A 14,198-nucleotide genomic window follows, 5' to 3' on the forward strand; every position below is an offset into this window, starting at 1 on the left:
GCCTTCTGCTTTTTTTTTGCTTCAAGTGTAGCCTACAGCTGATGATCTCCCGTCCAAGTCCTAACCAGGTCTGACCCTGCTTAGTTTTTTTGAGATCGGCCAGGTCAGCTCAGCAAAAAGGTTGTTTCAGTGCTGCTGTGGCTCACGATGGTGAGGAGGCTCTTTGTCAGTGACTGTCCACTTGAGCTTTCACTCAAACACGACTCATAAGCGAATGCCTGTAAATCTATTTAATGAAGCGAAGCATCCAGTACAAAATGAAAGTTGTGAATGGCAATTCCCGTGCAATCTACAGTTTAAAATGAGCCAGCTTCTAATCCCCCCCCTCCACTATCCACATAGGTATGCGCCTCCCTTCCCCGTGCCAGCAGATGGCCAGAACGGTTTCTTCTCCCATGACCTTGGGGCAAGGAGCATCTAGCCCAAACAAAATGATTCACACTCCAGTCCAGCTCCCCCTCCCAACTGGCAACTCGCGGGTTGACATGTGTTGCTCAAAGATGGATGCAAGTCCGATAAAATGTTCTGGGAACGTTGGATCAGGGAGCATGGCACTCTTCTGCATTTGCCTTGCTACCCCTGAAAAGACCTTGCTCCTGATCACCTCCTGCCTCATCTCTGAAAGTTGGGGAACACTTGAGGGTTCGTGCTTGAGCAGGCTCATGCGCGCGAGGGTGGGCTCTGAGACCCTAAGTCAGCATTGTGTTCTCAGAAATAGACTTGTAGCCCGTGTTGATTCAAGATGGAGAGGATGGTGCTATCAAGGCTGGTGTCTTTGGTGGGGACGGGGAGAGGAAGTAAAGGACAGGCCAGAAATAGCAAGCTGTGAAATAGCAGCAAGAGGTAAGATTTCAGCATCAAGGTATTCCAGGCCCACTGGAACGAGCCTTTCTCCTTAAAGTAGTGTATAGTCAGGGGAAAAAGTTGGCGCATTTGTGATTACAAATGCTCATTTTATTCTTTTTTTTTTTTTTTACCTAAAAATACGTTGTCCAGTTCTGCAGCAAAATGATGTTTTTCACAAGTAAATATCTTTAGCATCAGGTCAGTGAAAGGAAATCCCATTTTATGCTTGTACTGGTGGGTGGACTCTGATTTAAATGAGTTTAAAAATGAAGTTGCACACATGCCTGGCTGGCTGGGGAATTCTGGGAGTTGAGGTTCACATATCTTCAAGCTGCCAAGGTTGAGAAACACGGCTCTAAATAAAGGTATCTGGTAGAATCTGCGCTGATATCACATACGTCATGATGTCATTGTGCAAATGACACAACTGACATAATTCACATTTGTGTTTATCCAGGCATCCATTTGCTAAATAACTATGAAATTTTCAAGATAGTCTTACTTTTCTGACAGAGCCGCAAGGAGGACAGACTTCAGGCTATTTGGTTGAATTTTCTGGAGTTGCTTTGTTAATGACGTACATTTCAGGCATTCTTTCCTTTTAAATTTAATTGTATGTCAATTAGAATTATACAATGGTATAATTGTACAATTGTTACTGTCCATTATATGGCCTGTCAACCTTTGTCCAATGCACAGATGAATTTGATGTATATATTTTTGATTCGTTTGCATCATCCATTCATTAGCACTACTGCAATTTTGCTTAATAAGGTACACACAGACAAAAGAGAAATGTAAATTGCAGACAGTAAGCTAAAGAAAGGCTCATGGGGTAATATGAACGGTATTCTTTGTACGCTTGCTTATCCATCACTGACTGGGTCTCTCGGTTATTATTTCCCTTGTGTCAACAGCTTTTCTTAGAAAGATGTTTTCCAATATTCATTTTGTAGAACACCTCAGCTGCTGTTCAGATTTCTGCCAGTTGCTTGAAAGAACAGCTGGTTAATCTGGAAAATTAGGTATTTGAATGCCTGACAGTGAGAGTTGTAGATGGTTGCACTGACAGGAGGAATATGCAAAAAAAACCCAGGTTCTTCTAGTTAAGATCTCCTCAGTTTCTCTAGGAGCAAACAGACTTTGGTTATCTGTACCCAGGTCATTCAGATGATTATAAAACACACTTTGTTCATATAACACACAAAGATCTCATAGTTGGCTTTCTATAGCAGGCTGAACTTGGGTAGTACTCTTGCTAAGCTGTGGTGCAAATCCAGCCAGTGTGGCTAGTTTATGGTTCTCTGTTATTCTGCAAACTCAGAAAATGGGTTAATTTGGTAACCAAAGGAAGAACTCGTGTGAACAAAGGTGCTGAGTCTGTTTCCTCATTAGCTTCCCCATTGCACTGAGGCCATATGCTCCACAAACCCTAGTCAGATGGCTGGGACTTATAGGATTGGTAGACAAGCATATTTGGGAGGTGCACCAAGGTGGGAGAAGATGATATCTGAAATAGAGAGGCCTGACTTCTTTTGTTTTTTGTTTGTTCTTCCTCAGGTACTTCGAATTTTATGAAGGCCCTTTTGAGTACAACTCTACGAAATGCCTGAATCTAAGGCGGGAACTAATGGAGTTGAAGGTTCTCTCAAGGTAAGTAGAACCTGTTCATCTTCATTTCTTCTGTCCTAGGCAATTCTGAGCTGAGGGCATGTCAGATTTCATTCAGAAAAGGCTGGATTCGACTTGGCAGTTTGCAGTGATGCTCAGAGGTTTTCCGGTCATGGGTTGACGAGTAATGATGAGGTGGAACCAAAAGCAGGTACAAGCCAGTTCATAGCCTGCTCCTCCTTGCTGGAGAGCTAGTGTTCAAGCAGAATCTGTATCAATCGGTGGAACTAAGTGGTAGAGGCAGGAGGACAAAGTTGGTAACACAGAGGAAGGACTGAGGTTGAGGAAGCACACCCTCTCTGGGAAGTATGGCCTTTGGCCCTAGAAGTAGTTCATTTTACTCAACAGGTAGTTAGAACAGGAGGCTGTATGTCGGAGCTGTTAGCTAATAAAGACGTTTAGTATAAATGAAGCTCCAACTCATTATTATTAGAAGAGACTTTGAAACAGAATCTGCTAGGATGGGTGGCTTTTCTGGAACCAGTTCTGGGGTCTTGATGACAGCATTGGCGGAGAGTTATATTTATTTCCCAGAATTCTTCCCAAGGACTGGTGCTCGAAGGAATTATGGAGATTCAGATAGGGTTGGGCTTGGGACAGCCAATATCAATTGCATGTGTTCAGTCAGCAGGCTTGACCTGCTATGAGAATACTCTTTTATGTTGATTTATGTTTAAATTTACGTTACTGCTATAACTGGTAGGTTCACATAAACCAGGTCAATTTTAAATCCAGAAGATCCATTTCAACAACATGCTAACTTTGGTTAGCTTAAATCCTAGTTAGGTTTGTGGCTTATTTAAGTCTGGGTTAGACAAACTTGGATAAAACAGTCTAATCTGCTGTAACCTTTCATGCGGGAAAAAGGGATGTAGAGTTTGGGGTATTCTTTCTATTTTAGAAGCAGAAAGATGACTTACTACAACTCTTCCACTCTATGTCATTCCCAGTAGGTAGATCAGTGTTTCTCAACCTTGGCAACTTTAAGAAGTGTGGACTTCAACTCCCAGAATTCCCCAGCCAGCCATGATGGCTGGGAAGTATGGGAGTTGAAGTCCACATATCTTAAAGTTGCCAAGGTTGAGAAACACTGAGATAGACATACTCCACTGGAAGGCTAAAATGACTTTTACTGAAATTGACTACAATAACAGAACCTTGCAGGTCTGATTGTGCTGGATCTCCTCTTCCTTCTTTTGGTTCAGTGAATTAGGAGGGGTCTGTCTGAGCCACTTCTGAACGTTATCTGGACTTAAAAATGTTTCAGCCCCTGTTGCCTAGGTAACAGCTCCTGCATATCCCCATCAAGATCATCTTCCTTATTCTCTATACCAGCCTTTCTCAGCCTTTTGACCTTGGAGGAAATATTTTTCAGGCCTTGGAGAATCCCTGCACATTCAGGCTCAAATATAGGCCAAAAGTTAGAAAATTATTGTATTTGTTTCATGGTTAGGCCTGTATAGATGCATTAACAGTGTTCTTAAATAAAAATAAAGAATGAAACTTACCTCTTTAACGTGAAATTGCCCGAATTTGAAATAATTTTTTAAATAAATTGTGATCTCCCAGAGAACCCCTAGTGACCTCTCATGGAACCCTAGGGCTCCATGGAACCCTGGTTGAGAAACCCTGGTCTGTACCCTGGTTGTGTCTGCTGCAAATAATGACAGTTATACTCTTTAAAAAAAACTTTATTTTTATTTTATTTTTAAAATATTAGCACACTTCTTAGAAGGTATTATTTATTGTTATGTAATCTTATATGTAAACTACATAGGTTTCTAATTATATTGTGATTATATAAAAGACTGTATATTTTAGAAGAAAAAGGTATTTATTGTATGATATAGTATGTGCTAAATAAAATAAAATAAAAATGCTACCTTATGCTAATCTACATTAAATAAAAATTGAAGGAGAAAAGAAAAGAAGAAAGTGAAAGAAAAACCTAGAAAGTGTTTAAAAAAAGGAGACAAACATTTTGAGAAAAATAACAAACAAACAAGAAAAACTACAGGATGTGTGTGTGTGTGTGTGTGTATGAATGAATGAATGATAAAATATGGCAGTTTGCTATAGTCTAATAATGGTTTATAAATAAACAATTCAAATTGAGTAAATAATTCAGTTGCTTGAATACTGTGGATTCTAGCAAGTTTAGAGACAATCTGTAGGTTTATTTAGAAATGGGCAGCCCTTCCAAATTTTCCGTGAGGTAGTGTAGCAGAAGACTATTTCCTTCAGATGACAACATACCTTCCACTCTGATGCGTGGGGAGGGTGCAGTGGATCACTGGAGGACACATCTCAGTGAAAGTCACCATGTATGTTCTCTTACAGGAGTGAAGTCTGGCTCAAGCCTGATGCTTTTGAGATATAGATTAGGGAAGACACCGAAACTCGGAGTCTTCTTGATGGATGCAGCTATGCTATTTGACTTTCTGTCCAAGAACAGTCCTTTGAGGCTCCGTTCATTGGCCATTGAAAAGTTGGCTGTTTTCCATTTGTAAAGCAGTCCATATGGGAAAGAATAAATAATGCTTTGTGTTTAAGTGTGCAAAATCTGCACACTTTTGGAAATCTCAGTGTGTGGAGTGGGCTGCCCATCTGCCATCAGGCACAGGAGGAATGCTTGAGGAGAACATCAGATGGAAGCTAGACTTGTTCTCTGTCTCAGATGTGACTCTTCCTTGACCAGGACAAAGTGGTATTGTTGTTATCAAAGTTGGGATGTAGACTCTGCTACTTTTGGAATTCGGCTCTAAGGTGAACATTTCTTCCGGTCTGTTTTAGAGCGAAGCAGACAGAACTGTTTGATAGGTGGAGGAATCTTCAGATATGCAAATGGAAGATGAATATCACCGAAGCCAACTTCTTCAAGTAAGATGGGGTCAACTTGGGGCTAAGAGATCTCAGCAAACTTGATCATATTCCCAGCACCAAAGTATATCTTGACATTGAAAATTGATAATTAGATTTTGCAGTGAAGGGGGCTATCACTGGCCACGGCAGCAACTCTGGGAAAAAGATTGATTGCAGGTTTACTGTTTTTCTTTCATGGAGCAAATCTGCTTGAGGAAGTGATTCAGCTCCAGGAAGAAGAATAAATTATCTCTTTCCAGGCCTGCTACTGTGAGCAAATCTGCCTGGCTGTATTTTACTTAAAACCAGTCAGGATAGATAGGAACAGTGACCAACCAATAGTGATACATTCAACGAACCATGCTATGTCACAGGACCAAGCCATTGAATCAGATTATGGTTCTGTCTGAGCTTTGTCTCCTCCAACATAGCATTTTCTAGATGTGTTGGGATTGAAATAGGCTGGTTTAGAATTCTGGGAGTTGGAGTCCTAGTACATCTGACAGATACCAGATAGGAGGAAAGTGGCTTACCTTGTTCTTGATGATCTCAGACACAGTCTTCCACATTCCTACTTGGAGATCTGGGGATCGAACCTCAGGCCTTCTGCAAACACCACTGAGCTATGGCCAGGCTCCTAGCAATCCTGATCTACTGAAGCAGAGGGACTTCCTTCATCCCTACAGATGCTCAATATTGTTGACAGATTATCTGGCCAAAACAGAGTAATCCTGTGTTTGTCTGTCTCAGTATCCCTGCTACATTAGCTGGTTGCACTTGATTGTGGTTTATGTTTGACCCAACTGCAGTAGATTCACGTGTCTTTCCTGCTCCTTCATCTAGGTCTACTTTGTCCAGGTGCTGCAATGCACCAGCTTTCCTCTTCACAACCCAAAAGAATACGCCCCTGGGAACAGACCTGAAATATGAAGTGGATTCCAATAACATCTTCCATATCAACCTTGAAGTATTCAGAATGTTTCCAAAGGTGTGGTACCTACGTTGACTTAAAAATAATTTCCCCTTGAGTACAGGTAGTCCTCGCTTAACAACCACAATGGGACTGGACTTTTAGTTGCTAAGCGAAGCGGTCATTAAGTGAATCGACCCATTTTATGACCTTTTTGTGGCAGTTGTTAAGTGAATCACCGCAGATATTAAGCAAACCACATGGCCGTTAAGCAAATCGCTCAGTTCCCCGTTGATTTTGCTTGCCAGAAGCTGGCTAGGAAGGTCAAAAATGACGATCACATGACCACAGGACACTGCGATGGTCATAAATGTGAACCGATTGCCAAGTGCCCAAATCGTGATCACGTGACCATGGAGATGCTGCGACAGTTGTAAGCGTGAGGACCAATTGTAAGTCTTTTTTTCAGCACCATCCTAAGTCTGAAACATCACTAAACGAATGGTTGTTAAGCAAGGACTACCTGTAGGTCTGATCTCAGTCAGTGGTTAGATGCAGAAAAACTGCCTGGACTTTCCAGGCATGGCAGCCTGAATTTTGTAGCAGAAATGAAAAGTGAGCTGATGTCTCAAACGAATAAACAAAACAAATAACCCATACTCTCTGTATTGCGGTGATTTCCTTCATAGCTGCCCTGATTAGCTTGCCACCTGCCATCTCATTCCTGTATGTAGAGAAACAGGCAGCATAATGTATATTTAGCATGGCACATCAGAGAGCTATCCAATCCATGTGGAAAATGGCTAATCAACATAATTTAAGTAAGGCCACATAATCAGTTTGCAGCTGAAGTGAGGTTTGATCCACTAACTTACTGGTTGGGTTCAGACTGCATCACATGATAATGGGATTTCTTCAGTTTTGGGGTAGTGTGCTGTGTGATTCCAGCCTTCTGTGGTTTATTTAGCAAACAGTGGATTGCCCAAACCAGGGCTTTATTAATCCATCTGTTGTCTTCTGTCTACTCTGCCATTCACCCCTTTGCTATTGTTAGTTCTGAGGTTATTTAGAGCTTTACCTTGCCCTTTCCCCACACTCCCTGTGAGTGAGAGAACTCCAAATATTTCCCAGATTCCAGCATTCCGTTCTCAGACTTTCTCTGCCAATTGGCATCTTAGGTTCTAGACTTCTTATATCTGGGGGAAAGCTTTTATAGCCTTCTTTGCAGTTGGGCACGTGGCAGAAGACTGGCTGATCTCCTTGTCCCCACGGTTAGTTCGGTGGCTAGAAAGGCAAGTTCATTTCTCCAGCTCTTGGAGAGCAGTGGACTGTCCAGAAATGTGACCCATGTTAACCTTGTCACCTGTTAGTTGCCTGCAGAAGATCTGCTATGTTGACCTCAGAGCCCCAGTGGACTGCTTATTTTCCTTTATGAGTACCGCGCAATGCGTGCTTTAATAATTTTTTAAAATCACATTTGTTTTTCTGTTGCAAAATTACTCATAAACTATGCATGCATTATTAGTACTTTTGTAGGGTCTCTCTGTATGTGCAAGATGCCAGCCATTCTCCATCTCCCCTTAGTCAAAAGAGTGGTCCTTCCTCATCTGATACCATCAGCAGCCTCCCAAGGTCACAGGCAGTTTTTCCCCCCAGCAGTGTGACATTGGATACAACAGAGATTAAATCTTAGGGCTGTAAGCTTGACACCTCTTCCTCCTAGTTGGAGAAGCTCCATTTTGTTATATTTACTAAATGATGTATAAAATACTTTCTAAGCACCCTTGCTTCAGCAAAGGATCGTTACCTTGTCGTGGTGCTGGAGCTTGAGCACCTCAATGATGCCATGAGCTAAACCGTGAAGGGCCACCCAAGACGGGAAGGTCATGACAGAGAGGTCAGACTAAATGCGATCCCTGGGGAAGGTAATGGCAACCCACCCCAGTATTCTTGCCGTGAAAACTAAATGGATCAGTACAACCAGAGATATGTCGGTATACCATCGGAAGATGAGACCCCCAGGTCGGAAGATGGTCAAAATGCTACTGGGGAGGAACAGAGGATGAGCTCAACTAGCCCCAGACGTGATGACGCAGCTAGCTCAAAGCCGAAAGGACGGCTAGCGGCCGACGGTGCTGGTGGTGAACGGCGAATCCGATGTTCTAAGGATCAACACACCATTGGAACCTGGAATGTAAGATCTATGAGCCAGGGCAAATTGGATGTGGTTATTGGTGAGATGTCAAGATTAAAGATAGACATCCTGGGCGTCAGTGAACTGAAATGGACTGGAATGGGCCACTTCACGTCAAATGACCACCAGATCTACTACTGTGGACAAGAGGACCACAGAAGAAATGGAGTAGCCTTCATAATTAATAGTAAAGTGGCTAAAGCAGTGCTTGGATACAACCCAAAAAACGACAGAATGATCTCAATTCGAATTCAGGGCAAGCCATCTAACATCACAGTGATCCAAATATACGCCCCAACCACAAATGCTGAAGAAGCTGAAGTAGAGCAGTTCTATGAGGATCTGCAGCACCTACTGGACAACACGCCTAAAAGAGATGTTATTTTCATCACAGGAGACTGGAATGCTAAGGTGGGCAGTCAAATGACACCTCGAATTACAGGTAAGTATGGTCTGGGAGAACAAAATGAAGCAGGACATAGGCTGATAGAATTTTGCCAAGACAACTCACTCTGCATAACAAACACTCTCTTCCAACAACCTAAGAGACGGCTTTATACATGGACTTCACCAGATGGACAACACCGAAATCAGATTGATTACATCCTTTGCAGCCAAAGGTGGCGGACATCCGTACAGTCGGTAAAAACAAGGCCTGGAGCTGACTGTAGTTCAGATCACGAACTACTTCTTGCACAATTTAGGATCAGACTAAAGAGATTAGGGAAGACCCACAGATCAGCTAGATATGAGCTCACTAATATTCCTAAGGAATATGCAGTGGAGGTGAGGAATCGATTTAAGGGACTGGACTTAGTAGATAGGGTCCCAGAAGAATTATGGACAGAAGTTGGCATCATTGTTCAGGAGGCGGCAACAAAATACATCCCAAAGAAAGAGAAAACCAAGAAGGCAAAATGGCTGTCTGCTGAGACACTAGAAGTAGCCCAAGAAAGAAGGAAAGCAAAAGGCAACAGTGACAGGGGGAGATATGCCCAATTAAATGCAAAATTCCAGAGGTTAGCCAGAAGAGATAAGGAATTATTTTTAAACAAGCAATGTGCGGAAGTGGAAGAAGACAATAGAATAGGAAGGACAAGAGACCTCTTCCAGAAAATTAGAAACATTGGAGGTAAATTCCAGGCAAAAATGGGTATGATCAAAAACAAAGATGGCAAGGACCTAACAGAAGCAGAAGAGATCAAGAAAAGGTGGCAAGAATATACAGAAGACCTGTATAGGAAGGATAACAATATCGGGGATAGCTTTGACGGTGTGGTCAGTGAGCTAGAGCCAGACATCCTAAAGAGTGAGGTTGAGTGGGCCTTAAGAAGCATTGCTAATAACAAGGCAGCAGGAGATGACGGCATCCCAGCTGAACTGTTCAAAATCTTGCAAGATGATGCTGTCAAGGTAATGCATGCTATATGCCAGCAAATTTGGAAAACACAAGAATGGCTATCAGATTGGAAAAAATCAACTTATATCCCCATACCAAAAAAGGGAAACACTAAAGAATGTTCAAACTATCGAACAGTGGCACTCATTTCACATGCCAGTAAGGTAATGCTCAAGATCCTGCAAGGTAGACTTCAGCAATTCATGGAGCGAGAATTGCCAGATGTACAAGCTGGGTTTAGAAAAGGCAGAGGAACTAGGGACCAAATTGCCAATATCCGCTGGATAATGGAAAAAGCCAGGGAGTTTCAGAAAAACATCTATTTCTGTTTTATTGACTATTCTAAAGCCTTTGACTGTGTGGACCATAACAAATTGTGGCAAGTTCTTAGCGGTATGGGGATACCAAGTCATCTTGTATGCCTCCTGAAGAATCTGTATAACAACCAAGTAGCAACAGTAAGAACAGACCACGGAACAACGGACTGGTTTAAGATTGGGAAAGGAGTACGGCAGGGCTGTATCCTCTCACCCTACCTATTCAACTTGTATGCAGAACACATCATGCGACGTGCTGGGCTTGAGGAATCCAAGGCTGGAGTTAAAATCTCTGGAAGAAACATTAACAATCTCAGATATGCAGATGATACCACTTTGATGGCTGAAAATGAAGAGGAACTGAGGAGCCTTATGATGAAGGTGAAAGAAGAAAGTGCAAAAGCTGGCTTGCAGCTAAACCTCAAAAAAACCAAGATTATGGCAACCAGCTTGATTGATAACTGGCAAATAGAGGGAGAAAATGTAGAAGCAGTGAAAGACTTTGTATTCCTAGGTGCAAAGATTACTGCAGATGCTGACTGCAGTCAGGAAATCAGAAGACGCTTAATCCTTGGGAGAAGAGCAATGACCAATCTCGATAAAATAGTTAAGAGCAGAGACATCACACTGACAACAAAGGCCCGCATAGTTAAAGCAATGGTGTTCCCTGTAGTAACATATGGCTGCGAGAGCTGGACCATAAGGAAGGCGGAGAGAAGGAAGATCGATGCTTTTGAACTCTGGTGTTGGAGGAAAATTCTGAGAGTGCCTTGGACTGCAAGAAGATCAAACCAGTCCATCCTCCAGGAAATCAAGCCAGACTGCTCACTTGAGGGAATGATATTAAAGGCAAAACTGAAATACTTTGGCGACATAATGAGAAGACAGGACACCCTGGAGAAGATGCTGATGCTAGGGAGAGTGGAAGGCAAAAGGAAGAGGGGCCGACCAAGGGCAAGATGGATGGATGATATTCTAGAGGTGACGGACTCATCCCTGGGGGAGCTGGGGGTGTTGACGACGGACAGGAAGCTCTGGCGTGGGCTGGTCCATGAAGTCACGAAGAGTCGGAAGCGACTAAACGAATAAACAACAACAAGCACCCTTGGCCTCACAAGTCTGTATACAAAATGCTCTAAAATCACTTTGTACAGTTGGGCAGTAGAAGTTGATTGATCATGACCTTTAATAAACATTTAATAAAACGCAAATGGAAATGAAAACGTTTTGCAGTTCCTCATCTGAATATATAAAGGACTATCCAGATATCACCCAGGTGGTAGATATGGGAGTCTCCTGGAGTGTCCATGGGGGGAGCAAAGGGGTAAATGATGTCACATGAATGCACAAATGACACAAATTAGGACTTTTGAGTCACTTGCAGCATGATGTCATGACATACTTAATGTCAGTGTCATTATGGTTTGTATTGGACACTTGTATCTGAGCATACAACTCCTGATAGACAGCAGTATAAAATATTTTATTGATGTGAGAGATCAGAGTGCCTTAATAGCTAGTTAAAAATTCTAGATAGGCTTATCTGGTTGCATGCAGTTTGAGCTGGTTTCATACTGGTTGTTACATTATAGTTTTCGTTTCTAAATTCCAACCTTAGATCCTTGGGCAGGGGCTGCACTCACACAATGCTCTGAATTACATTAGGGCCATTTTTTTAAAAAAAACTTTTTTTTAAATCCTTAAACTTGTATTTAAAACTTCTTCTAAGGACTGAAGAAAACTCACCCGCTGTTTTCAGACTTGCCAATCCAAAGTTCCCTAATAGCTTGAAGAGCAGTTAACAAGCAATTTCTGAAAGTGATTAGAGAAGGAGGTATGTGAACCCAGTGTCTTTTCAAAGGCACCAACTGTGGTTTGAGCAAGATGGCTATTCCCTTGTCTCCCAGAGCTCTAAACCCACCGGAGACCACTCTATTGCAGTCTCCTCACGAGGAGCAACTGTCTGGAGCACTTGTGGGTGATCTCCAATCCTCTCCTTGTCCAGAGAGGAATTATGAAGAGCTGGTCTATTCGCCAGTTCTTCATTCTGCTACTGAGCTGTCTTCAATTTCCCTTTTCTTCCCCTACCATTTTTGGAATAAACAGCAAAAGGGTGATTAGAACTTTGATTTTGGAAAGTTGCAAATGGACTAAGGGTCCAGATGGATTCGAAATAAGATTTTGGAGTTAATTATAAGAATCCTTCCCATGGGAAAATGCTTTTGTTTTGAATTCCTTTAAAAAAACCTAATAAGATGGGACGTTGAAGTTAGGACATTAGAAGGAATCAAAAGGAACTGAACATTACAATCAAAGGAGAAGAACACTTAAATTTGACTTGCTAATACAGAATGGAGCAAAATACTTTAACACCAGACGTATTGAGGGATATTTGTGAACAATGGACCCAGAAGTTAATTTTAAGAGTGTCTGCCTCTATAGACAGACTGTGTTTAAAAGATGTTATGGAAGAGGAACAAGTAATACTGGACAAAACTGAGACTGATCTGAAAGTGGATTTAAAAATGACAGGCTACAAGAATAATATGGAAAATAGATGCTACATTGGATATACAAGTGAAACCAGCTGATGTCTTAATAATTAAAAGGGATATACAAATAACAAACCAAGAGAATAACCTGGATAATTTTCCTATATCAGATTTACAAAAGAGGCTGGTTAAAACTTTGAAGAATTTTGTGAGAAGGGACAAAGAAAAAATGAAAAGAAATCAAGTTCTAAGACATTATTTGAAGGGACTAAAGATTAAGATTGTTAAAAGTAAAAGGAAGGAATATAAAGTTGGTTTATTTGATCAAGGTTAAAATATATATGTTGTTACATCAAATGATCTCTTCTTCCCATATCCACGGCAGAGAAGGCCCACCTCCTGGGACCCACTAGATGTAGGTCCTTGGCAGATAGTACCACAACCTGCCTTTCCTGCTTGATCTAATGGGACGGGCTGATGTAATCAGGGAGAGGCGTCCCTCAGATATCCTGGCCCCATGCCATGAAGCGCTTTAAAGGTCAAAGCCAGCACCTTGAATTGGACCTGGAAGCAAACTGGCAGCCAGTGCAGCTTGCGAAGTAGAGATGTAATAAGTGCTTTTCTAGGGGGACATATAACTGCCCACGCCGCTGCATTCTGTACCAGTTGAAGCTTCCAGACACTCTTCAAGGGCAGCCCCATGCATGTTACAATAGTCCAGTCTGGAGGTGACTAAGGCATATGTCTCCCCCTCCTTCTGATTCATAAATTACAGTTTGCAGCATTCTGGGTCAGCATCTCAGGCTACAGAGGATACCCATGTCCTCTCCCAAAAAAGGAGCAGCTGCTTTAAGGGTTTGTGGGCAGGGGTCACCTATGCTCACCTATGTCCTCTGAAGCACCATTTTACCTTTGCAGAGCACTGCCCAGCCACTGTAAGTGTACAGGGTCACCATCTGTCCTCATTTCACCCAAGGTAAATGTGTAGGTCTTTTCCAAAAATTTCTCCTATTCTTGGCTTCCTCTGTTCTGCTCCAGGAGATGCCCTACCATCGTTCCCAGTTTAAGAAATGTGTGGTGGTTGGAAATGGAGGGATTCTGAAGAACAGTGGATGTGGTCAGGAGATCGACAGTGCCGATTTTGTGTTCCGGTAATTATCCCGCATGATCTCCTTTGTGTTTTCATATACAGTGACTGTGTTGCCGTTGCTGCTAATGTACGTATGGGCAACTTTTCAGTTTTTTTTCATACTTCATTCACCAAGCTCTTACACAATCAGAAGTAGCTGGAAATGAAATCGTAAGGACTTGGGCTCTTTAACTTCAGATGCAATCAGAATTTTTAAAAAGCAAGAGATGATGCCATTATAGTAACATGATGGAGGGAGTTTACATGCTTATATCAATGTTTCTGACTATTTAAATCAGCCTTTCTCCACCTTTGACCCTGGAGGAACTCTTGAAATATTGTTCAGGCCTTGGGGAACACCTGCCCATTCCGGCTCAA

The 14,198-nt window shown here is 42.1% G+C and overlaps 1 protein-coding gene across 3 annotated transcripts in view; it reads left to right on the forward strand.

The window, feature by feature from the left end:
* ST8SIA5 (ST8 alpha-N-acetyl-neuraminide alpha-2,8-sialyltransferase 5) overlaps positions 1–14,198 on the forward strand; it is a 42,330-nt gene that overhangs the window by 14,091 nt on the left and 14,041 nt on the right. For all 3 annotated transcript variants that reach the window (XM_063295847.1, XM_063295848.1, XM_063295849.1), the window contains 4 exons: positions 2,407–2,499; positions 5,311–5,397; positions 6,223–6,367; positions 13,730–13,842. In XM_063295847.1, coding sequence (XP_063151917.1) covers positions 2,407–2,499; positions 5,311–5,397; positions 6,223–6,367; positions 13,730–13,842 — 438 coding nt within the window. The remainder of the gene's footprint in view (positions 1–2,406; positions 2,500–5,310; positions 5,398–6,222; positions 6,368–13,729; positions 13,843–14,198) is intronic.

This window comes from Candoia aspera, chromosome 2, assembly GCF_035149785.1.
Source record: "Candoia aspera isolate rCanAsp1 chromosome 2, rCanAsp1.hap2, whole genome shotgun sequence".
Classification (NCBI taxonomy): domain Eukaryota; kingdom Metazoa; phylum Chordata; class Lepidosauria; order Squamata; family Boidae; genus Candoia; species Candoia aspera.